Source organism: Eptatretus burgeri, chromosome 13, assembly GCF_056783735.1.
Source record: "Eptatretus burgeri isolate ZD-2024b chromosome 13, Ebu_testis_v1, whole genome shotgun sequence".
Lineage (NCBI taxonomy): Eukaryota > Metazoa > Chordata > Myxini > Myxiniformes > Myxinidae > Eptatretus > Eptatretus burgeri.
The window spans coordinates 36,935,721-36,960,720 of NC_140973.1; the positions used below are offsets into that span (position 1 = coordinate 36,935,721).

General features: G+C 42.7%; 1 protein-coding gene and 1 pseudogene across 2 annotated transcripts in view; one reads left to right on the plus strand and one right to left on the minus strand.

Moving 5' to 3' along the window:
- The window catches only part of LOC147014237 (E3 ubiquitin-protein ligase PDZRN3-like), a 257,924-nt gene that overhangs the window by 231,410 nt on the left and 1,514 nt on the right, over positions 1-25,000 (plus strand). Inside the window, exons 5-11 of the mRNA XM_085852007.1 lie at positions 6,000-6,090; positions 6,958-7,056; positions 9,093-9,155; positions 11,707-11,808; positions 19,002-19,118; positions 20,744-20,983; positions 21,915-22,656. Of these exons, the coding sequence (XP_085708133.1) occupies positions 6,000-6,090; positions 6,958-7,056; positions 9,093-9,155; positions 11,707-11,808; positions 19,002-19,118; positions 20,744-20,983; positions 21,915-22,656 (1,454 nt within the window). The remainder of the gene's footprint in view (positions 1-5,999; positions 6,091-6,957; positions 7,057-9,092; positions 9,156-11,706; positions 11,809-19,001; positions 19,119-20,743; positions 20,984-21,914; positions 22,657-25,000) is intronic.
- On the minus strand, positions 13,013-16,807 carry LOC147014239 (uncharacterized; annotated as a pseudogene). Its single transcript, XR_015050686.1, has 4 exons — positions 16,532-16,807; positions 16,244-16,424; positions 15,910-16,118; positions 13,013-15,826 (listed from the first exon to the last, which is right to left on the minus strand). The product of XR_015050686.1 is annotated as an uncharacterized LOC147014239 (transcript).

Genomic DNA, 25,000 nt, shown 5'->3' on the forward strand with positions numbered 1-25,000 from the left:
TCATGGAATCCCCGACTTTAGCAGCATTTTCAGAAATGTATCCCCCACGAATCGTGAGGTCCGACATATATATGTATGTATGTATATATATATATATATATATATATATATATATATATATATATATATATATATATATATATATATATATATATATTACAAATGCTGCTTGACCTGAGAGCAACAAGTGATCTCTGCAACATGAATGCATTGTCTTTGCCTTGCTCATCACCAGTTATGAGGTGAGTAAAAAAGTCAGGAAGGAAAAGGAAAGTCAAGAATATTGCTCTTTTTATTTAAATATATATATATATATATATATATATATATATATATATATATATATATATATTATAATATATATATATATATTATAATATATATATATATATATATTATAATATATATATATATACATATATTGTTGCGGCGTCGGGTACCGAGACACCTACTTGTCACTCAGGGGGATTAATCCCCGGTTGTCCTCGGTAGAGCCGGACTTGGGGCCACCGCTCACAATTAACGTTATGGTACAGTGGATTGTTTTAGAACCACGAACGCCACCCAGTCTACCATGAGTTCCAGTGTCCACCGTCTAATTATTCCATTTAACTGGAGGTCACGTGGTTACCTGAGTGGGGAGCGCGCCCTCGGCAAAGCACCAATATTATCTGATTAGATTTTAATTAGGGCAGCCGAGCGTTTTAACCGCTGGTACGTGCCGACGATTTTTGGGGCAAATCTGTGGTAATTACCTCCCAGTCTATCTCGGTTTGGACAATGCTCGACCAATAGAAGGAAAGGACAAACATGGACAGGTTGGAAATCGACAAATAATTTATTGGTAATAAAATTAATAAATAAAAAGAACCTTTAATTTGTTGAGGTAAATAAAGAATGAATTTCAAAGCAAAATCAATCAAAATGCCAGGAAAGAGACAAAGAGCAGATGCTTATCGGGGGTTGACTTACTTCCAGCTAAACGCACACAAGGGTACCCAGCAGATCATCCAGGGGAAGAGGAGGAGGAGAATCATCTCGTTCACCAGAAAGTCGTCCGTGAAATGAATACATCCTGAAAATGCATGCGTGTGTGTCAAGCACCCAGCTTTGCCGTGCACCCTCTCGCGGAGCAGCCTTGAATGCCAATCGACGTCTGGAGGGCACCGAGATTGTCCGTCGCGGGTTTAGACCCTGGTGTTGGTGATCGGCCCGTGCCTCACTTGTTGGCGCCACTGCTCACACCCACACGCGCACCACACGCTCGCTTGCCAAAGCACTGGAAGGGCGAATTGTCTCTTTGGCGCTGATTAGACACCCACTTTTTGGTCGCTTCTCTCGCCCTTTGCTTTTTCTTCTCTGGACTTTTTCTTCTCAGTCTTTTTCTCTTCAAACTTTTTCTCACCCGTATCTCTTTCTCTTCAGAACGTCTCTCTCCTCTCAGAACGTCCCTCTTTCGCTTTTTCCTCACTTTTTTATATTTCAGAACTCTCTCTTCACAGAGCATACATCACGCTTTCTCTCGCTCGTTTTTATATCCCCGGGCCCTCTCCGCAGGGTGCCGTCCGCCCCAAGCTCACCCCGCCCCACTGGGACATGGTTACCATGACGACTCGTGTGCTCTCAAAAAAGGCGGCGTCGGAGCTCACGAAAGAATGTTGCTGGGGAAAAATGAGAAGGGCTTCAGAGCTCGTGAAAGAAATGTGTGTGAATGTGTCTGTCATAAAGAAAAAAGGCTTCCCATAAGAGAGGGGATCCTTTACCCTTCTCAATGCATCACATTTAAGATCCCATTAGACATGGGGATGGGGCTAATCTGAACATGCATTTAAGGAAATAACTGTCTGAGGACCTGGATGTGTGGATGCATTCATCAGACCAGATTCTGAAATCCGTAACAATATATATATATATATATATATATATATATATATATATATATCTTCTTCTTCTTCTTTCGGCTGCTCCTGTTAGGGGTCGCCACAGCGGATCATCCGTCTGATCCGCATAGTGATTTGGCACATGTTTTACGCCGGATGCCCTTCCTGACGCAACCCTGGTCGCCTCTTACAACACAGGGATATGGTACACCTATTTTAACCGGGGTATACACCGGCCCAGTATACTGGTACTCATTTCGCCGACCTCGGAAGGATGACAGGCTGAGTCAACCCCCTGGTGTATTAATTCAGTGGCCCAACGGGGCTTGAACTCAGGACCTTTTGGATCCCAAGCCGCTGCCCTAACCACTGCGCCAACACCAGGCTCATATATATATATATATATATATATATATATATATATATATATATATATATATATATATATATATATATATATATATATATATATATATATATATGGTCCATATAAAAAGTAACGGGACTGAGCCTGCTGTGTGCTCCACTTATACAACTTGAATGAACGGGTTGCGTCGCAGTCTTTCGCAACATTCCAGCAATATATATGATTGGTGATGGTTGACTGCACTCATTGTGTGATTTTTTACAGGTCGTGCTTTACACGTTGTCTAGTCTGAGTCGTCGCGTTATGAGTCGTGAGCAGAGAGCCAATCTGAAGTTTCTTGCCAAGCTTGGAAAAACACCTTCCGAATCCTTCGCAATGCTGCAGCAAGTCTACAGGGAAGAAACGATGTCACGTACACGTGCATTTGAATGGCACAAGAGGTTCAAAGAGGGACAGGAGGAGGTTGAAGAGGATCCACGGTTTGGAAAACCTTCAACGAGCAGAACGGCAGACAACGTCGAGCGTGTGAAGCAGATGGTGCGCGCAGATCATTGACTCATGGTGCTGATGATTTCTGAGGAACTTTCCATCAACAACAACACTGTCTGGAGCATCATCACTGAAAATCTCGAAATACGTAAGGTGTGTGCAAAGATGGTTCCCAAGCTGTTGTCCGAGGACCAGAAACAGCAAAGAGTCACTGTCTCTCAAGACATTATCGAGCGCCTCGAGGACGATCCAGACCTGCTCGGGAGAGTCATTACTGGCGATGAATCGTGGATATTCGAATACAATCCCGAGACCAAACGGCAGAGTCATCAGTGGAAAAGTCCGGCATCACCAAGACCAAAGAAAGCAAGGATGTCGAAGTCGAAGGCCAAGGTGATGATCATCGCGTTTTTTGACATCAAGGGCATCGTCCACTTCGAGTTTCTACCACAGGGTCAAACAGTGAATCAATACGTGTACAAGGAGATCCTCCGGCGCCTCATGAGATCAGTCCGGGACAAGAGGAGGGATCTGTGGGAGAACAACGCCTGGGTGCTCCACCATGACAACGCCCCTGCTCACAGTGCCCTGAGCATCCGACAGTTTCTGGCGGAAAAGAGCGTGCCAACTCTGGAGCAACCCCTGTATTCATCAGACTTGGCCCCTAGTGATTTTTTCCTTTTCCCCAAGCTCAAGGGGGTGATAAAAGGGGACCCGATTTCCTGATGTGGAGGCCATCAAAATGGCCGTGACGACGTAGCCCCAGAGGATTCCCGAAGCAGCCTTCCGGAGGTGCATTGAAGCATGGAGGAAGAAGATGGACAAGTGTGTGAGACTGGAGAGAAACTATTTTGAAGGGGACAAGCTGTGATTTCAATGTTTTTTGGAATCAAATTCCTGTGAAGTCTGTCTCGTTACTTTTTAGACGGACCTCATATATATGGAATACCAAATACTGCATTGGAGTCATCAGAAGGAACCCAAATAAGCAAAGAGCAAAGATGGAGTCATCAGGAGTTTCAGCTACTTCTCCACTCTCCTCAAACCCATCCAGGTGCAGCCAAGTGAGCCTTGCAGAACCCTTTCTGGAAGAATTCACTTTTCCTGGAGAGATAGATAACAAAAGAGAGGAATAGAGAGTAAGAGAGCTAAAAGTCACAACTTTCTCGAAGATCACACCGTTGTTTCTGGAACATTTTGGACAATGAGGCCAGAGGGCAGAAATCTTCCTGCAATAACTTTATCAATGTTCCAGAGATGCAACCAGATGGCCCAATCCTACAGAGTGCTTTATACAGTGTGTTCCAAAAAGACTTGGACAACTTTGGTTGTTAATATATATAATACCACAAATGATACAGAAACTCATAAAGCTTTATTTTCTAGTCTGATGGTTCAATGTAAAAGAAAATGGTGACTCCAAAGGAGAATGCTCAGTGCATCAATGGTTCATCGAGACGAGATCCGACATGCAGGTTCAGCAGAATTTAGCAACAAAGTATGGAAGGAATCTGACATCATGGATGGGTATCAGAGAAGTTTAAAGAAACTGGAAGTTGTCAGAAACAGAAAAGTACCGGTCGACCAAGCACAAGTGCAGCAGACGTTGAACGAGTGCGTGAATCATTTCAACAAAGTCCCAGAAAATCAATTTGACACACATCCAGAGAAATGGGATAACCAACCACCACTGTACATTGGATTTTGCATAAAAGACTGAAACTTTATGCCTAAAAAGATGTAGATTCTGCAGCAACTCTAAAAAAAAATGAAGGACCCATACGCAAGGTGTTTGCCTTGGAAATGCTCAGTCGAATAGAGGATGACGAAGATTACCTGAAAAAGGTGATGTTCACAGATGAAGCTTGCTTTCATATATCGGGGAAGGTCATCCAGTGCAATGTGTGATTGCCCCAGATCTGAGGCTTTGAAAACCGCCATGGGGTCAATGAACACATACGTGATAGTCCAAAAGTCACTGTGTGGTGTGGCCTTCTCCATGACTGCTTGGTGGGTCCGTTTTTCTTTGCGGGGGATGATACAGTGACCTCAACAATATACATGAACGTGTTGGAAGGATTCACCTTCCCACAGATTGAATATCTGTAACCTGATATCATTTTTCAACAGGACAGCGCTCTCCCTCATTGGGCTTCAATCGTTCGAGCTTTCTTGAATGAAAAATTTCCAGGTCGCTGGATTGGCCAAGATGGATGAACTCCCAGTCCCCCACAACCACAGACATACCCCCCCCCATTGATGTTTTTTCTGTGGGGGGTTGTCAAAGGTGTTGTCAACAACACCAAGGTGAAAAACCTGTGGGATCTTCGTTCTCGGATCACAGCCGCATGCGCACTGGTGGACGCAAACATGCTCAGCCAAACGTGGGAAGAACTCAGGCTCTGCCTTGATGTCCTGCACACAACGAACGGAGCTCACGTTGAAATGTATTGTTAGTGTGCACAAAACTTTGAGCTTCTGTGTCATACAAACCAAAGGATATTGTTGTATCATATGTGGTTCTAAATATATTAACAACTAAATTTGTCCAGGTCTTTTTGGAACGCCCTGTGTTGTGTAGCATAGGCAGATGAGCATCCAGCTGTAAATAATGAATGGAGGTGTACTGGAACATGAAGCAATCCAATTTAGTGGATGTCACAATACAGGGAGTCCAGGAGTAGGTTTCAGTGCAGAGCATGGCTGTCAAAGGCGCCTCGCACGAGATCCCTGTCATCGTTGTCCTGCTCACCCATTGAGCCTCAGTGCTGGATGTGATGATGTGTCCATTCTATGCTCAATTTTGTGACTCCAGACCTTCCGATTTAACGTTTTGGTAATTTATTGGATGTTGCTTCATCTAAACCCACATTATTGCATCATCCAACCTTGCGTTTTGCACTTTCCAGGTGTTTTTGGGGGGAATCTTTTCATTTTTGCTTTGTCCAAACTAAAGTCTTTGTGATGTCTAATTTTGCTATTTTATATTGTTGTAACTTGTGTATTCACAACTTCCTGTTCCCCTGATATTCGACACTGCCAGTATAAAATTTTCTCTCTCTCTCGCTCTCGCTCTCGCTCTCTCTCCTTGTTTGTGTGTTTCCCCACTGTGCCACTATCAGTATATTACCCTTCTACTCTACACTCTGTCACTTGTCTTCCATGAGCCTAGATTTTGTAAAATATAGCAATATAAATATCTGAAATGCTGTTATGTAATAAGCAGCCAATGAAAACAAACCCTGCAGTATTTTTTAATGCAGCCACCAGGTGCAAGACGATTACTTTGAAGACATTGACTGCCTTCCAAGCATGCACCGCGATGTGGAGAGAACAGAAGACCAAGAGTATGAAGTAAGAGATGACCAAAAGAGCAGCTCTTGTTCGATAAACAGTTCAGTAATTTTCATGTAAACTTGTCTGATCTGCTTCATGGCTGAGAGGGTGTTTTGATATCAAAAATATGGAGAGAAGAATTTCCACATTTTCACATACACTGACCACCTGACTTGTACTTTCCAACAAAAGAAACCCAATAGCCCCAAATGCAGTCGAAGCACCATTTCAGTGTCATTTTAATGTTTCGTAAATGGCTGTCTATTTTTGGCAAAAGCTGATATTGCAAAAACGTTTGTTCCAATTGTTCCCATTCCCAGTCCGCTTACCCTGGTATGCTCCGTACAAGCATCTTTCCCTCTCTCAACTTCCATCTCCTGCCAGAATTATTTCCCATATCTCCCAACGCATACCACACCTGCCTGGCCTCCTTGATATTTCTATCGTCCTCACTTCTCTTCATTTTCTCAATTTTAATTTCCTAAAATCTGCATGTTTCAGTCTGGTGTCTTAAACACTAATTAATTCTGAAGCTTGAAATAACATTCCAATAATATAGTGCAGACCAATTTTCAAGGAATTGGAAATTTAATTCAATTTTCTTTTTGATCCCCTTTCGTGCCACATGTTGAAATAGTCAGCGTATTATTTTCTTTCCCTCCACAAACCATTATAATTATGCATTAAGAGCAATTGCTTGTTTGTAACAAATGCTTTTGAATTTGAAATAAATATTCTGCCTTGTTGCACCATTGCAGAGGTTTGTCTGTGAGTGATACCTGCATGGTGCTCTTACCTGAGTTCAGGGTTGAGGGATGAAAGCCCTTAATAGGTTTTAATAGCTATATTTGCATGGGTTTACGTTACGACTTCCCCGATTCGCAGGAGGTTGAACTTTATCGCATGTTTAGCCAAGAGAAGTTGGGCCTGACCGTTTGCTACCGCACAGATGATGAGGAGGATTTGGGAATCTACATCACAGAGGTGAGCTTCTACATGCTTAGTCTTTCTCAAAGACAATATTTTTCAGGTATACTTTCACCAGCCAACATGTTGCAACAGCAAGTCACTTAGGGTTGTGTACATCATCTGTTCCACACAAGACAGACTGCTTATATTGGCAGAGTTCTCCACGCACGAAACTGCCATGTAGCTGAGTTCCACCTCCTATACGTTTAACCAATGCCCAGTGGTGTTTAAGCAGTTCACTCATTGGCCAAAGACTTAGATAGACAAGCCATGGTGAAATATTATGTCGGATTTTAACTATATGACACACCGCCAAGGTTTATAGTATATGTTGTGGGATCGCATACACTGACCAAATTTGTCCCACATGACACAAAAACCTTCATGATCAACTAAAAAATAAATTACAAGTTCAAATCCAAAACAACTTCTCACACTTGTTTTGATTTTGACTTCATCAGATTAATTGATGCCAATCTTTCCCCCACTACTAAAACGTCATCACATTAAAAAAAATCATTCTCCCAAATTGAATTATTTTTGAGGATGCGTTAAGCTTTTCTCTGAATGTCTTACTTATTGACCGAAGTCTACTCTTTCAGACCTTCTATGTATGTGTTGCAGAGATTGTGATAAAAATCATTGAAAAGCAGGAAATTTTAAGGATGGCCCTTACAGTGACATCAGGCCCTCCATTGCTCTCCATAAGTCACAGAATAATTAGCTTTTACTGGTTTATTGAAAATATTAACAATGCTGCTGCTTACACAGTACAGACTGTGGTGCACGTTACCGAAAAAGAAAACTTCACAGTTATCAAATGAAAATTGGGATTCCGTGCCACGATGTGCTGAAATAATGGGCATTGTGTGAATTGGACATTGCAATCTATTAATTAATTATTTATCAGCACTCAACATTCTTCAATTACTGGGATATCACTTTGCTTTTTGTTTTTTTTCACTGTCAACATATTCCATGATGTCATGGGAATGGATAACAACCAAACCTTCATTCTAAAATGCCATTCCATATCAAGCTGACCCAGACAAAAATTTCAATGGCATAGCGTGATGATAACTTTAATAAGGGCTGACAGGATGGCCAAGAGGTATTCGTACTCACCTCTATGCCACCTATCCTGGACTTGAATCCTGACCCGGATATTTACTGTCATCCCAGTGTTTCACAGGCATGGTGATTCAGTGTGTGTGTGTGCCGTCCCTCGGATGGACGTCAAACTGGGCGTCCTGTTTGCCAGCATTAGTTGGTGGATGTTAAAGATCCCACGGTGTCCTTCGTGAAGAGTAGGTGAGCTATCGCCGACACCGATCACAAATTCCAAGTTCCTGCCCTGACTACCGCTGGAAGGGAGATGGCAAACTGCCCAGCATGATCCCAGGCCAAGAAAGTGCTTCGTCAGAGCAGCTCTGCAACACACAGTATGGTACATAGAATGGGAACTTTCATCGTTCACTCAGTCGATAGGATGGCTCTGCGGTATCACATTTATCTTTGAGTTGTCTTGTGTGGGTTTAGTTTCCATAAGGAGTACTATCTGACTTTGAACTATTTCCGTGATGCTTCGACACCTCTGCATTGCATATCTTATCATACACTGTCATTTTTGGAAGAGACGATAAGCAAGCTGTCCCGTCTGCTGCCATTTATTAGCGGCCATCAAAGATCACTTGATGCCTTTCTAAAAATGCAGCAAATATGTGCTGGTATCCTGGCCATATTCCAAATTGTTGCTTTAGCTACAAGCAGAGAGGAATTTGGCACCGGTAATGTTCATTGAAATGTGTTGATGGTTACGGTCAATGGACAGACAAAGACAAATCACTAGGTCTTTTCCTGATCTCCTGAACTTGTCCACCAATGTACAATGTTGTCCTGCTGAAATGTATCTGGGTGATTTAATCACTCGCTCTGTAGGCATACCTAACCTTATTCCAAGCTTTGTGCTCTCGGCATCACCACCTTGCCAACATGCCATCTTCAATACATAAATCTAATCATCATGTTTATTACATTTCCCTCATCTGTAGATCGATCCAAGCAGCATCGCTGCTCAGGATGGACGAATCCGAGAAGGAGACAGGATAATGCAGGTAAATGAAAGCCTTTATGATGTGAGTTTATCACTGTATCAAATTGTCAAATCCTGAGGCCTTTACATTTCCTGAATCTCAATGAAATGTCCCAACAAGCTTGTTATCTCTACATCAATCCACCGACGGATACCTGTCATGGGACGCGTTACGAAAGAAAGAAAATCATTGAAGAGGTATTACGAGCAGTGTTTTTTCAAATTTTTAATCTTAATTTTACACATGGATGAAGCATTTCTAAAGTTAGTCGAGATAAACGTGACCTCCATTTGAAATTCCTCTCTTACAGGTTTGCAATGTCATCATATTTGACTAAAGATCGCAAATTAAGACAATGCCAGGAGCACTGCTCACCTCTACTCATTTGCACATCTTTTTCCCCTTCTGTGGAACCAACTTCCACATCCTCTTCAATCTCATTCTTACCCACAGGTCTTCAAAACAGCTGTTCACCACCTTCTCAGATCATTCACAATCCAAAACCATGATCTTTTCTACCCTCATTAACCCCACCCCAATCCTTCCTCCTTCCAAATTTACAGTTTCCCCTCCTGAGAGTTTTCTTCTGTATCCATCTTGTCCATCCCATGCATCCTTTCCTGTTCCTCCCCACACCCATTGTTTGTCCGCCTCCGCCGTCTTGGCCTTCGGCTCTGCTGTTGGTGTCCCCCCACCTCCTCTCTCAACTGTTCCTTTTGTCTTTTTGTGTTTTGATCCGTTCAGTATACTAATTCTAGCTCTTCCACAAGTCTCGACGAGGCACACAAAAAAAAAACAAATAAATGCTCATTAAACAAGATCATAATGTTTTCTTTTCTATTTTATCAAGCAATGGATTTACAGCAATTTGTTTTTAATTGTTCAAAGGCATGTAAGAAGCTCACATACATTGATAACTTACAGAACAAGGTTCATTCAAGGCATCAATGTACTTTTACTTCAATGACAAGGGCATTAGTAGACAATGTACGACAATATTGTACAAGGGGTTTGACCATGGGATTGTATCTCATGAGCTACATGCTTAAATGCAGTTGTGAACAGACCAAGCCAAATTTTTTAAGGTTCTTCTTCATATGATTCCTAAGAGGAATTGATGTTGCAAAACAGGAGTCACCACCACCAGTGAGGAGTTTTTGCCACTTTAAGTGGCTGGCCGTGGAAAGGAAGTTGCGGAGAGAATACGCATGTCATTCGATTTATTGGTTCACGAGTCAGTAAGTGACCACTATATTCATTATGGGTGTGTGTCTGTCTGTCTGTCTGTCCCGAGTATAGCTCCGTGGGTTTTAATCCGATCTTGATAAAATTAGGGTGCGAGGTTTGTATCATGATCTAGTTGTGTTTTCCTGAGAATAGGCGTGCTGCGCCCATTATGGGCGGAGCCACGCCCCAAAAACATGTGTTTTTAGGGGGTAGCAGGTTTCAAGTTACATCTTCTCCGAGGGGGTTTGTCGAATCTGGCAGGGGTTTCGGTATTTGGTTATCCCAATAGCACCTGCATAGCCCCACGGAGCTCGATTTTTCATTTTCGTCACAAGGTCACGAACTTAGAAAATGTCCAAAAAATCAATAAATTGGGCATCGAGCTCCTCGGGTTTTCAACTGTTTCGAATGAAAGTTGGTATGCAAGTAGTGCTCTTCGAGTACGACAACTTTCATCATTTACGTTTTTCCCGATTCCCGCCAGTTTGCCCGTGCCGTCCCCTCGAAGGTCAAAAAATAAAAAAGGCGAACCGTGTACATTGCTCGTGAACCATCGCCGTCTCCAGACTTGTTTATTTATTTATCTTGGTGCGTCAATCTTGGCTTTGTGCCAGTACTGTCCAGGGTCGGGTGTCATCAATGTAAATGAGTTTCATCTAAACAGTGTGCTGTGGAGGTTCATTCACTTGATCAGAGCTAAATAGTCTGCACCAAAGAAATACACGCATCGATTATTATGTGGCACTCGCTTACAGAAAGAGGACTACTATAGTATGAAATTTTATGGGTCTTGCCAAGAAGAAGGTACCTGGCATCTACCATAAACCCACAACTTCATGTTTCAGGTGAAATTCCAGGTTTGGCTGTATTACTGCAAAGCTGTTATAATTAGCTCCTACATGGGGGCACTGGAAATTAAAATCGGATCTTCCAGTATTGTAGATACGAGGCAAGTTTTATTGGAATCCAGATTCTGCCAAAGCAGTAGATATAGACTTTATTTTTATACATTCAAAGATTTGGCAATTTAATTGCAACACATTGTGTAAGAGTTTCTTGTCGACGTAATCTTACAAATAATGAAGAATCAACGAAGCACCAAAGTATTTCTTGCATCCATCCTAGAATAGAACGTAGGAATTGTACAAATCATAGAGTCGAGTGTAGTAACGGACAAATCTTACAACGCAAAATTTCACATCGTGTGTACTCCCTTTTTCCCTGCCTTTTCAACTGAAACTAACAAATGCATTGCATTTCTCAAAAGCTTCTCTTTATCCATCCCTTCACTCCTCTTCATCTCCTATTTTCCTGACATTCTCTTTTCTGATCATGTGATGGGCAGATAAATGGTGTGGAGATCCAGGACAGGGAGAAAGCTGTTGCGTTACTCACCAAGGAGGACAACCATCACGTGTCTCTTTTATTGGCTCACGCAGAAATGCAGGTGCGCAAGAAACATCCTTCTGCACGTCATGTATGGGCTCAAATTATTTCTCTATGGCTGAACACACAAGTTTAAAAAAAAAAAATGAAATAACGGTGATTGTTCTTTTGTAAACATTATTCACAGCACTGTTAATGAAAGAAACGCCATCAACATCCTTTTGGAGGAATAGGTCCTCATGTTAATCAATGTTTTTAATTTCTCAGTAAGCGATGCCAATATCTTTTTGAGAACAATGTGCTGTTGGATGAATTAACTAATAAACAAGCTTAAAATTTTCCAGTTAATTCAGTACAAATCGTTTTTAGGTTATTTTTTCCAAAATAAGCTCACAAAGTGGGTCCCGCTGTCCGGCCATCCGTACGTGTACCTCTGTCCGTCAACATTTGACTAAAAAATTATTCTCCTCACAAACTACCTGACCGATATGGACCAAATTTGGTACGATGCATCACGACAGCAAAGTCTCTTTGGGTTGTGCTCCCCATCTGGATGTGCCCCCTATAAAGGCGGAATATAAAGAAAGAGGGGTTATAAAGAAAGAGGGGTTTTGCCCCAAATATTGGTATTTCATTCAAAAATCTTCTCAGAAACCAACAACCGGAACCAGGCCAAACTGTCCATGTGGCATCGTGACCATGCCCTAACTTTAAGTTGTGCTCCCAAAGGCCTGATCTCACCTGGAAAGGGGACCACCGCCTCCTTCCCCTAAACCCCCATATTCATGAAAACATATTTTACTCACAAACGACATGACAGATATGGATCACATTTGGAATGCTACATCAGAACATTAAGGTCTCGTGGGGTTGTGCTCCCCCCCCCCCCATCCGGATCAGCCCCTATAAGAGGTTGAAAAGGGGGGTTCGCCTCAAATTCAGGTAATTTATTTTAAAATCTTCTCAGAAACCGAGGGACAGATGCAGACCAAACTCTTCATGAAATATAAGGACCCGACCATTAATTAAGTTGTACTCTCCATGACCGTACCACTTCAGGAAGGGGGGGGCATGGCCCCTTCCTCCTAATCCTTCATTTTGACTCCGCCTGTGGGGAAATAACCCCCCACGGGGCTATTTTATAGGAAATGGATGCTTGATATCTTTTTCATTTAATCTCGAAACTATGCACAAAAATGTTTATTAAATTATATTTCCATCCTCTTCATGGAAGATTATGAATGGAACTAAAAATATAATCCCCACCATAAAATAACTGAACATGCTGAATTGATGATGTGATTGTTGAAGGACAGTTCCAGCGTTTATTTGAAGGCCTTTTTGGCACGAGGGGTGTACAGAACACCTGATTGAAAGTTTCTACGTAATGTAATTGCCTCATGCGATAATCGTTCACCACTTGAAAGTCATGCACCCTTCGGGTTTTACATGTGACACGAGGCATTCTGGGCAGATTCAAAACAGTCTTTCCGAGACACCAGCATGTGGATCATCCAAAACACACTGATGACATTCTTTAACAATCTATTGCAATGCCACGTCTGTCAGCAAATGCTAGGAATCAAATCATTGAACACCTTAAAACAAGGTCTTCCATTGGCCATGTTGCAAGGCTTTTTAACATGACGAGAGGAACTGTTTATGACCTCAGAAGATGTTATCAAGCCACCGGATCAACAAGAGACATGCCAAGAAGTGGTCGTCCCAGGAAAACGACTCCAACTCAAGATCGATATATCCGCACGACCCATCTATGCAATCGTTTTCAAACTGCCCAGAGTACTGCAAACACACTCCCTGGACCTTGATGCGGTGATTGCTGTCGGAGGTGAACATACCCCGAATTGAGATTGTTACTTCCACGGATCCCGATGTGAGAACATTCGCCACAACACAACATTTTGTCATAAGGTCACAATGAAATGGACATGGAAATATTCAGTACTTATCTCTGTCAGAGATTTAAACCTCATCTGTGTCACATGATGTCACGTAAATAAATCTCATTAACAACAATCACATTAGTTAGGGAATTTTAGCAAATTGTATTGACCATCTGTGAAAAAATTGCTTATCAAAATATTTCTTCACTAACGTATTCATCTAGGTGTCTACTAACACATATCGATTAGTGCAAACCCAAATCCTTGTGGAAAATTCTGGGGAGCCAATCAAAGTTCGGGTGCTCAGAGGACCTGCGCGAAAAAATCGGAAAATTAACTTTTGCCAATATTGACTTGTGGGATGTCTCACTAGAGGTTTTTTGGGGATGCTGAATTGGTTCCAACCATTATTTTTGAGAAAAAAAACACTCCTTGATCATATAAAATGTATTTCATTGACATTTTTTAACAGAACTGTGCTCAATGGAAATGTTGCTTCGTCAGCTTTTACAACCTTATTCATCAAACTCCCCAGTATCTTCCTCACTCCTCTGGTCATCCAGCTGGTTTATGTTCAGGCAAGAGTTGCCATGACAGATGCCGCAAGCAGAAATACACTTGACTCCTTGCTTTTTACAGCAGCACCTGAGTGAGCTGCAGTCCCCCGCACAGTTGCAGCTGGCAAACGTCAGGAGGTAGTCTGGTGCAATGGGGTCTGTAGAAGGGACTGGTGCATATCCTTGCTCAGTGAGTTGCCATCCATAGTCCCGGGCATCCAACGATGGACTTTGCAGCATCAGCTAGTCTCTAGTCTGGAGGTAAGCTCAGAGAGAGTGCTGTGCTGCAGCTCCTGTTGTCGGGAGGAGTTTCTCAGGTTTTATGCTCCCAGTAGCGGCTCGCTTGCTGAAGATGTCGAATCTCAAGTCTTCCAAGTCTTTGGAGGATTTCCCATGGAACATGAGCATGAAAAGATCACAGCCTGCTTTAATGATATCACCTGCTTTAATGCCTGCTTTAACCTGCCTGCTTTAATGATATCACAGGAACAAACTTAACGTCTGCCAATCCTACTTTCTTTTTTGGAACAAAGGATAGAATCTTCACCTCTGCTGCTTTGAGGGTTGCTGCCTTCTCCTCAACAGTTATCCGCCTTCTTAGAATAGTTTCAAGAAGCTCTTCTTGTCTCTTCGCAGGGGCCGGAGATGTCACTAAGATGACGCCCATAGCATGGAATGCTGTGTTCCTGTTTAGTGACACAATGTTCAGATCTATATTATCACCAACACATTGCTGAACCGTGCTTTCTTCCAGAACGAAGACGGCAAAACCCTCATCCATCTCATCACTATTCTCCTCTTGCTCTTCTGCCTGTTCTGGAGATAGGACAGCATTGACTTCTGCTTCCTCAATCTCTACGGCTGCTGCTTCATCTTTTTCTGTGACCATGATATCCTGATCAATGCTCCCAAGTCCGTTGTTCACGTTCAAGTAACAATACTTGTAGCGATTTAGCTCAGCATATGACTCAGAGTATCCTAAGTGATGACAACGGTCAATCAACCACTTGAATCCAAACATGTGGTCAAGTTGTATCGTGAGTCCGAGTTGAGAGGGCATCACTCCTGATCGAGGGCGATAGGCTTTCAGTAGGTTCTGGCTCCAGACTGCTACCTTTTCATCTGATTTCACGATTGGTTTCAGTAGCTTCTGTAGGCTGTTGGGAATCAGAGCAAGCTGGTTCTGTGTATTGGTCATGCTCTCCACTGAAGGGTACTGCTTCTGGTCAAGTGGGACTCTTGCCAAGTCTCCGCAGATCAGGTTGATGGCAGTTGAAATGGTGAGTTCTTTCAGTTCAGCATCGTCCAGGGTTTGCGAGGGGTTGAGGACCTGCTGATGGTAGTCTCGAAGGATTGCGTTTGTCATGTCTCTCAGACACACAATATCTGTTGTTCTCTCATCTGATGTGAAGTAGAGAGACTCCTCATACTGTTTCTGAAGCTTTATTTTCAGATACCGTGGACTGTGTGCCAGACTTTTGTCCTCGCTGGGGTCAAGCTCTTCCATCTTCCTGTGGATCTCTGCAAGAGTTGTAATACCGTGCTGCACCCCTTCATCCATCCTTAAGCACAGTTTCTCAAACAGCAACTGTCTCTCTTCATCAATCGACCGTCCGACCTGAGGACAAAAATATCATTTTTAATTAAGCCGAACTCATCATTTTCATTTTCATTTCATAAGTGCATTGCTATTATAATTACATCAGGGTTTGTAAACGAGTGCTCGAATAGGGTCCTGCACCGAAGATGATAAAGCGCCTCTTCTGCCACCAAGTGCATGATCCCAGACAGACGACCGGCAACCTCACGTCCCCAGGCGTCTCCTCGTTTCACAGCTGTCTCCATCAAATTCCTTTTCAGTCGGTCCTGGTAGCGATTGTCAGGCGCACGATACAACTTCCGGGCTCTGCCTGGATGATGCCACATATATGCATGATTAAAGTGTATTTGACTTTGAGTGGTAGAGTGAAGAGAAAAAAAAAATTGAAAAATATACATTTGAACTTGTGCAGGACTCGGTAAACGCGCAACTTACCAGGGTTTCGTTCCAATGTTCCAACGTTGATGCCTTCATCACAGAGTATGCAAACACCACGGTAGATAAGATGCGCTGATGGTGTTTGGGAAGTAGAGCTGGAGCCAAGGTAAGGTACTTTGCCCAGATGATATCCGGCGTTTTTTCGTCCCGTCTGAGCATCGGCCCTCCTCATCTTGTTCTATGGAAATAAAATTATTGTTTTGAAAGCAAATTTGAGATTATTATTGTCGTTTTTATTTGCAATGCTACTTCCTTTGAATGATGAATTAAAAAAAAAAAACTTACGATTAGCTGTTTCAGTTGCAGTGGATATACTTCTCGCACGACTGTACAACTCTGTTTTACAATCCACATGGTATCTCAACTTGCTGTCTTCTCCGTTGTTCCAGTCCTCATTTAGTCTCCCGATCAACGCCGCATCGCCCACAAGCTCAGAATGTGATAAGATCCGTGGGTGGCCTTTATTGGAGACTTTTGAGAGCGTATGCTTTTCGATCCCGGAACCACCACAGATGAAACACCTCAAGCCAGGTTCAGTCACATCCTTGTCCATACTGTCCTAAAAAAATATCACATTTTTTTTTGTAAACAACAGACAGGACATGAAATTTTGACACAAAACAGACAGAACACACATACAGTGGTGCGTTTTTACATTAATGGGTCCACTCTACGTTGAATATATTCAACTTCTATAGAGTCCGGTACACAATGATTTTATAGCTAAAAGCTCTTAGCTTACGTCAGCTAACACAGAGAATTCTACTGAGCATGAGCACAAGTATAACCAACAATATAGCAGTGGTTTCAAGAATGTTGTAAGCTGGTTTCAGCACAATTTGAACAATCTGAATCAATTGAGCCAAATTACCGCAAAACACAGTCTGAGATATCTAAAAATGTATCGTATCAATATTTTACGGCCAGGGATTCATTTTTACTCAAATCTAATGGTTGGAATCAATACAGCACCCCAAAAAACCCCTAGTTACACATCCCACAAGTCAATATTGGCAAAAGTTAATTTTTCCGATTTTTTTTCCCGCAGGTCCTCTGAGCACCCGAACTTTGTTTGGCTCCCCAGAATTTTCCACAAGGATTTGGGTTTGCACTAATCGATAGGTGGTAGTAGACACCTCGATGAATACGTTAGTGAAGAAATTTTTTGGGTGAGCAATTTTTTCACAGATGGTCAATACAATTTGCTAAAATTCCCTAACTACATGTTCAGTTTTTTTTTTTGGTATTGAGAGTTTCTGATGGAATATGAAAAGGTTTATCTTTACAGGCTCTTAATGGAAGATTATCAATAAATTGAAGATGAGGTCAAAGAATCACATGAAGACAAGAAAATGGTATGCACCACAGCATGATTGGGGAAGAGTTCCAAGTGATAGGCAGACATTTAGGGTAGCAGCAAAATCTCAGATTTATGAATGAGAGAGTACATGAGGTGGCAGTGGGCAGTAAATATGAAATCTTGAAGAGAAGAGCTCGATACAACAGTCTCAGTGAGACACTTTGCGAGGGTACATGAAAGAATGAAGGTGACCATTATGTTTAGGCTTGGAAAGGGTATCAAGGTAAATGGTTTATAATATATATCTTGTGTCCTGGACAGCAATGATTGGACAGAGAGAGGAGTGCAAAAGGAGCAAGAGCAGAATAGAGCCAGTATAATACTGCATGGCCACCAACATCTCTGCATTGAGCATGAATCAGACCCGAAGACTCAGCCTCTAATCCCAAAATGACAATGGCCAGGAGGGCCTTACGTTACGCTACCTCAAACAGGTGTGGAAGGGGGGGGGGCAGAAGAGAAGATGGGAAGTAGCAGTACCAGTCTCCAGGGAGAGCCACAATCCATGACACTTCAGACGAAAGCCTTGAATACCGTTATAAGCTGGGTACAGCAGAGGAATAATTCCAAGGTGGTGCAATTTCAAATTTTCATTTGGAATTGTAAATATGTATTTATTTTGTGCTCCACCCTTGTTCGATTTGTGTTCTCATTGTAAACAAGAATTTGCTTTCTATGGGGAACCTAAGAAAATTGGTGCTTGGCCACGAAAAAGAGCACATGAGATGTTTGTGTTGAAAAAGGAGAAAGTGCTCTCTTTGTCCATCAGGAAGTTTTCTACTCCAGTGCTGAACTTATGCACATCTGATTAAGCTTGTAAATGTTGGTCCACGCGTGGTGCATTTGCTAACCAGTCTCACATCAGGCAAAGCTGATACAAACTCAAAGCTTCCCTTATTGTCACACTCCATTTTTCTGTTTGTCTGTCCCTTATATATCGTATATCTTGAGAACGGAACATTGTAGGGCTGTCAAACTTGGCCGACACAATGGGTGTCCCCATGTGGGGTGCCAAGGGGGAGGGAGATCTCCATAACAATTTGAGTGATCTTGACCAAATTTGGTTGGGATAGTGTAGTCCCCAAGTGGGGTTAATGATGAAAAGAAACGAAGTTATTAGCCGTTAATATGTTTTGAGATTTAAGGGAGGGATTTGGAATCTATTTAACTACTTTAATTGATCGTGACCAAACTTGTCAAGGATAGTGTGGCGCCCATGGGGAGTATGAGGAGGTGGAGGTTTTGGGAAGCGGGTTGCGTTTGTTGTCTTGAGAACAGTGAGGGTGTAGCATGTGAAACACCCTCATACTTTGCACTTGTTGAAATGTTAAACTCCTTCAAAAATTAAAGTCTCCTGTCCCCTCTCTCCTCTATCCCGATTGTTTTTGATCGCAGCTGGATGAGGGTTGGATTGATGAAGATCACAACGATTTTCTTGAGGACCTCTGTGTGGACATGATAGAAAAGCAACATGACCAAAGCCTACAATCGACAACACCTTTACTTGATACGGTATGGGCAACATTGTTTCGTGTATCCCCAACAAATCATGACCAGAAAGAAGTTTATTATGGCAAATGTTCACTTGTTATTTTATTTTGTAATTTTTTCTACACACCTTAATTACAACTTGGACCCCAACTCTAATGTAAACTATTGATAGCACGGAGGTGGATTTCTCTACCAATCCTGGCAGAGTGTGTCCCTGAGTTATTCCATATATTGCAGTCGCTCTTGCCAAAACTGAAAACAGGTGAATTATTTTTGGTATTATAAAGCATTATCGACTATTAAAGCTTGGTGTTGGCTTAACGGTTAAGGTGGCTGGCTTAAGATCTTAGGATCTTGAGTTTGAGCTCCTGTCAGACTGATAGATAACACCAGGTGGGTTGACTCAGCCTGTCATCCTTCCGAAGTCGGCAAAATGAGTTAAATGGATAGCTCATATTTATGGACAACTAAAATAGCCGCCAGTCTACCAGTCAGCCATCTTTGATCAGATCGTAAAATGAAGTGAGGGGCACGTGTGTGCCTCCATGCACTGTGCTTGTGCCACGTTTGAACAAAATCGGACAATGCATGTCTGTGAAATGGTTTGGGGCACATATAGGGAACAAAATGGCCACCAGTTGGCCATCTTGGATCTGATCTCGAAAAAAAAAAATGAGGTGCTGATGTAAGCCATCATTCTTCATTTGATTGCCACGTTTGAACAATATCGGTAAATGCATGGCTGAGAAGTGGTTGAGGACATGTTCGACATCAGGTTTTTAGGTCATCTCTAACGAGATGACCTAATAAAACCAGTCTCGACGTCCGTACGTACGTCCCCATTTTTTTCTTCCGATTTTCTTGATATATGGTATGTGGGTAGATGTCGACGAGGAATGCACGACGGTGTGACCTTTGACCCCATTGAAGGTCAAGGTCAACGTCAAGGTCACTCCAAAGTTGTGAAATCGTCCATTTTCAAAATCTATCTCCTCCGTCGTTTATGATCCGATCTTCGAAATTCCTTCGGATTCTGATAACATGGAATAATATCTAAATTTGGTCTGGCCGGTTTTTTGAAATTCGTCCTGGTTATCGAGTCACGTATCTTCAAAGTTGGAAAAATCGTTGGAAAAATATCATCCGCCATTTATGACTCAGAAATGCGGTTTGATTTCCGAGGTCCGGTTTCTATCCTTTTGAAGACACATTGGTCTAAATCAACCATTTTCAAAACCTATCTCCAGATAACTCAGAAATGTAGTTTGATTTCTGAGGTTTTCTATCCTTTTTACTCCCGGGCTTTCGTCTGTACGTTGAACCAAAAGACAAGACGACATCAAAGCCATTCTAAGCCGATCCGAGATCCACATCTACAGAGCTTCAGAAATGACTGTTACCTCCAACCGGGGGTAATTTTTTACAATTAAAATGGCCACCAGTCAGCCATCTTGGATCTGTTGTCTTTGTGCCAAGTATGAATAAAATTGGTCCATACCTGTCCGAGATATGTTTGCAGACGCACGCATGCACGCACGCATGCACGGACACAAAAATTGAGACCAAATCCATAAGCCCCCGTTTCGGACTGAGTTCAATGGGGACAAATAATCTACTGTTTCACAATACCACTTTCACCATTACAGAACAAACAACCAGAGGAAGACACTGTGACGAGCTCTTCCAACCAACTCGAGAAGGATAGTGGCCTAGGACGTACGGATGAAAGCACTCGGCTTGAGGAAAGTTCAGATGGAGGAGAAGAGGGAAGAGGTGTGATGCAGTGGCAGAGAGATCAAGACAACTCCTGCAATCATGAACCCTCAACGCCGGTTAATATCGAGGCGACGGTGAACACTGCAGTTGAAGAATGTCGCCACTTTCAGGTTGATATAACATCGTCCTTCTTTTCAAGATATACCATTCATAGTCAACTTTCCATATACTTAATGTTGAGAATCCTATTTATGATAATTCATTATTAAAGGTTATGGTTTCCCTTTATAGCTGAAGATGGTCACTCATATGTGAAATGTGAACACCTATAAGTGTGAATTTGGTCATAGTGTGGGAGTTGCAACCCGCACAGCAAAGACACTCTGAGATAGAAAGCAAAGTCACCACCTGGTGTCATGGAATATCCAAGAAAACCAAACTGCTTGCTCCCTTTAGTTTAGTGCAGTGATTTGTAATTTGGAAAATGTGCCAGCGATAATTCACCGACTCTTCCCCAAAACTATGCATGATGTTGGCTTAATGGTTAGGGTGGTGGGCTTTGGATCCTCTGGTCCTGAGTTCAAATCCTGCTCAGTTGTTGAATTAATACCAGGTGGGGTTAACTCGACATGTCATCCTTTCGAGGTCAGCAAAATGAGTGCCAGCTTGCTGGTATATTGTATCGGAGTGTTGTCCCCTCCAGTTTTGTGCCCAATAGCCAAGGAGACTGCTTAAGCAGCACCAATGCTCTGCACAGAGTATGGTCTCAATCTCCTCCTCCCCAAAACTACTTTGTAATCTTTTTTGTCCACCAGCCACTGCAAGCAGATGCGTCTCCAACCGAACATCCATCTGAGGGTCGGTGCACTTTGTGATGTAACTGTGTGTGAAGCACCAATTTAAGTCAGGTTGGGATTCGACCCACACTTGACAACTCAAAGATAAATGCATTTCATCTGCATCAACATGTTTGACCAGTGTTATATAATATGCTTCTAATGAGTAATCTAAAAATAGCAGAGCACTGGGTGATCTATGTTGCTGACATTTGTACCTATCTACAGGTGTATGTGCCTAGGCAATTGTGTTTTCATCCGGCAGACTCTCCTGGAAATGAAATGTCGAGGCCCAGCCAATGGAGATGCCTTTCCTTGGTTTTCTTCAACAAAGAGTGATGTTTTAAAAAGAGTCGAAAGTGACCAGGACTTGTCGCTTTTGCGTGAGGAACTACGGAGTCTGCGGCTTGAGTGTCGTAGTTTTGTCGGTCGCCGTAATGGCTGGGCATTCCGGCCTTCTGGAGAATGGCCCGACACTCCAACTGTGACACCAAGCAAATCTGAGCGTTCTGACAAAGACACTTCAAGTGCATACAACACAGCGGAGAGTTGCCGCAGCAGTCCACGATCTCCTCACTTGCTGCCCTTGGATACTTGTAGTCGAGTGCTGCCCCTGTCCTTACCCGGGCAACCAGGACAAGCTGCAAGCCTTGACTCTGTGCAGATGATTGAAGATGGAGAGATGATTGCTGAAGATACGAAGAAAGAATGTGTAGAATCTGTGGCAAAACCCCGCACCACATTGGCTGCGTGGCAGTCGCCATACCCCCATACACACATCCCAGTGCATGCGCGTCACTACCGTAGCTACATGCAGCTGGTTCAGCAACGCTCAGCTGTGGAGTATGCCCAGAGTACAAACAGCCTATTGACTGCAGCAGGAAACGAGCGAACTCTACCTGTTGCTGCCAATGGGATGGAGATGCGGAGTGAGTGGAAGGTAAAGATTCGCAGCGATGGGTCACGATACATCACCAAGCGGCCTGTTCGGGATCGCCTACTACGAGGTAATACATCCACCCACACCATTAGCGCAGTAATGTTGAAGGTTTTATATCATTAGCAGAAAGTTTTTAACTTCTTCCTCTTTATTTGTTTGCTTGTTTGTTTTTAGCTCACCTGGAACTTAGTTCCGGGGAGCTTAAGGGATGGGATGGCGCGTCATCCGTCAGTCATTCCGTCCATCCACAAATACTTGCAACTTCTTCCTTGAAACTACACACACAATTCCGATGAAACTTAACCACCCGTGAGGAACCAAAGTTTGTTTACACCATTACACAAAACATTGGGGTCTAAGGGTCCTATATGGGGGCGTTGCCCCCCAAAATATGTATTTGCTTTCTTCACAGAAACATACACACACAATTCCGATGACACTTGACCATAACCTTCATCACCCATGATGTACCAAAGTTTGTTCACGCTATTTTGAAAATCTGAGTCAAAATGGTTCATTGTTAGGTACATTTTGTTGATTCCGTCCCACGTTGACTTCCTCCTCGGTATCATTACTCTCTCAGGTCAGCGTCCAGTGGTGTTGCCCCGATGTTTGTTAGCTCCACCACCGAAGGTGGATGGAGGTTATTTTCACCCCTGTTGGGTGGTCGCTCGACTACCGTTATTCTCAGGTTTTCCGTCTGTCTGTTTGTATGTAATGGACAGCTCTGGGGGCCAGAGGAGTCAACCGATTTTGAGGAAACTTGACTGGTGGGTTCATACCAGGATCTAGTTTTATGCTTTTGAGCACCGTTGCTATGGACGCCACCGTTGCCTAGCAACAGGGCTTTGAAATTTTTGAAAAAATCCGAAAAATATTTTAATATTTATATTTTTATCGAAAATCAAAAATCAGCTTCCAGGCTTTTATGCGCACTATAATCCACCTCTTTGTCAAAAAATTTCAGCCCAATCCGTCAAAAGCTGTATGACTAGTATGCAATTATATAGCGACCACCCATGTCGCCTACCGGTTGTCTGATTGTTTGTCTGTTTTTAGGTCATCTCAGTAGAGATGACTTAATAAAGCCAGTCTCAAAGTCTGTCCGTCCGTCCGTCCACAATCAAACCGAGTGGAGACAAATAACCAATAGTGGAATGGATTGAGGTCGATGAGACATGCACAACGATATAACTTTCAAGGTCGTCCAAGGTCGAGGTCGAGGTCAAGGTCACTAGGCTGTCAAAGGTGCGAAAATCGTCGATTTCAAATCGTATCTCCTCCCTCATTTATCAAGAGAGATCAAATGTTATTAGTGATTCAGATACTATGGACTATTATCTGGAACAACACGAGCCATTTTTTTGAAATTTGCTCTCGTTCCGATTTTATAGCCCTTCAAACTTCGCTCTGACGACCTTCTGACGCTATGTTTGGAGAGTCGTATCTCGGCCACAGAGTAGAGTAGCAGCCAGTAAATGGTATTGTTTGAGAGAGAACAGCATGGTCTATCATGATAACACAGCAGCACGTCCATATTACGTACCATGTGGATACCACGTATCACGTAACTTGGCAAGTACCGCGCCTGGTGTTGTCGGAGTCACTGATTTCAAATCGTTGTGGAACCCCAGGTATCACATAAATTAGCATTAAAGCGCGCCTGCCGTTGTCAGGATCACTTATTCAGAAAAGTGTCTCCTTCGTCATTTATTTGAAGTGACCGACTGTTCTGGCGATCTGCATTCTACGACCAGATCCACGAGCCATGGAATCGATTATAGATGCCCCTAATTTGATTTTGCTTCTGTCGACCTCTGGCAGAGATGACCGGCACTCCCGCTCAGGGGTATTTTTTGAACAGGATTTCTCAAAAAGTTGTGAACGGTTTCAGCCGAAATTTGGTGGAGAGCTTGGATAAGTGACACGGACTAAATGATTAGATTTTGGTGAAGATCCGGTTCTGGATCCGAGAATTTTTTAAGGTTATTTTTCACCATTGAGAGATGGGGCCAAAAACGATATATAATATAGCACGGCATCTCAAAAAGTTGTGGAAGGAATCGGACTAAACTTGGTGGACCGGCTGGGTGTGTGACAAGGAGAAATTGATTCAATTTTTATGAAGATCCAAATCCGGATCCAGATCCGATAATTTTTTAAGTGATTCCGCACCATTGAGAGACATGGCCAAACTGATATACTACATATCACGTCATGTCAAAAAGTTGTGGACAGATTCAGATGAAACTTGGTGGACAGGTTGGGTGTGTGACAAGGCCATATTATTCGATTTTGATGAACATCTGGATCTGGATACGGGAATTTTTTTAATTTTTAAAGTGATTTTTCACCATTGAGGGATGAGGCCAAAAATGATGTATCCCATGATATTTCAAATTTTTATTGGG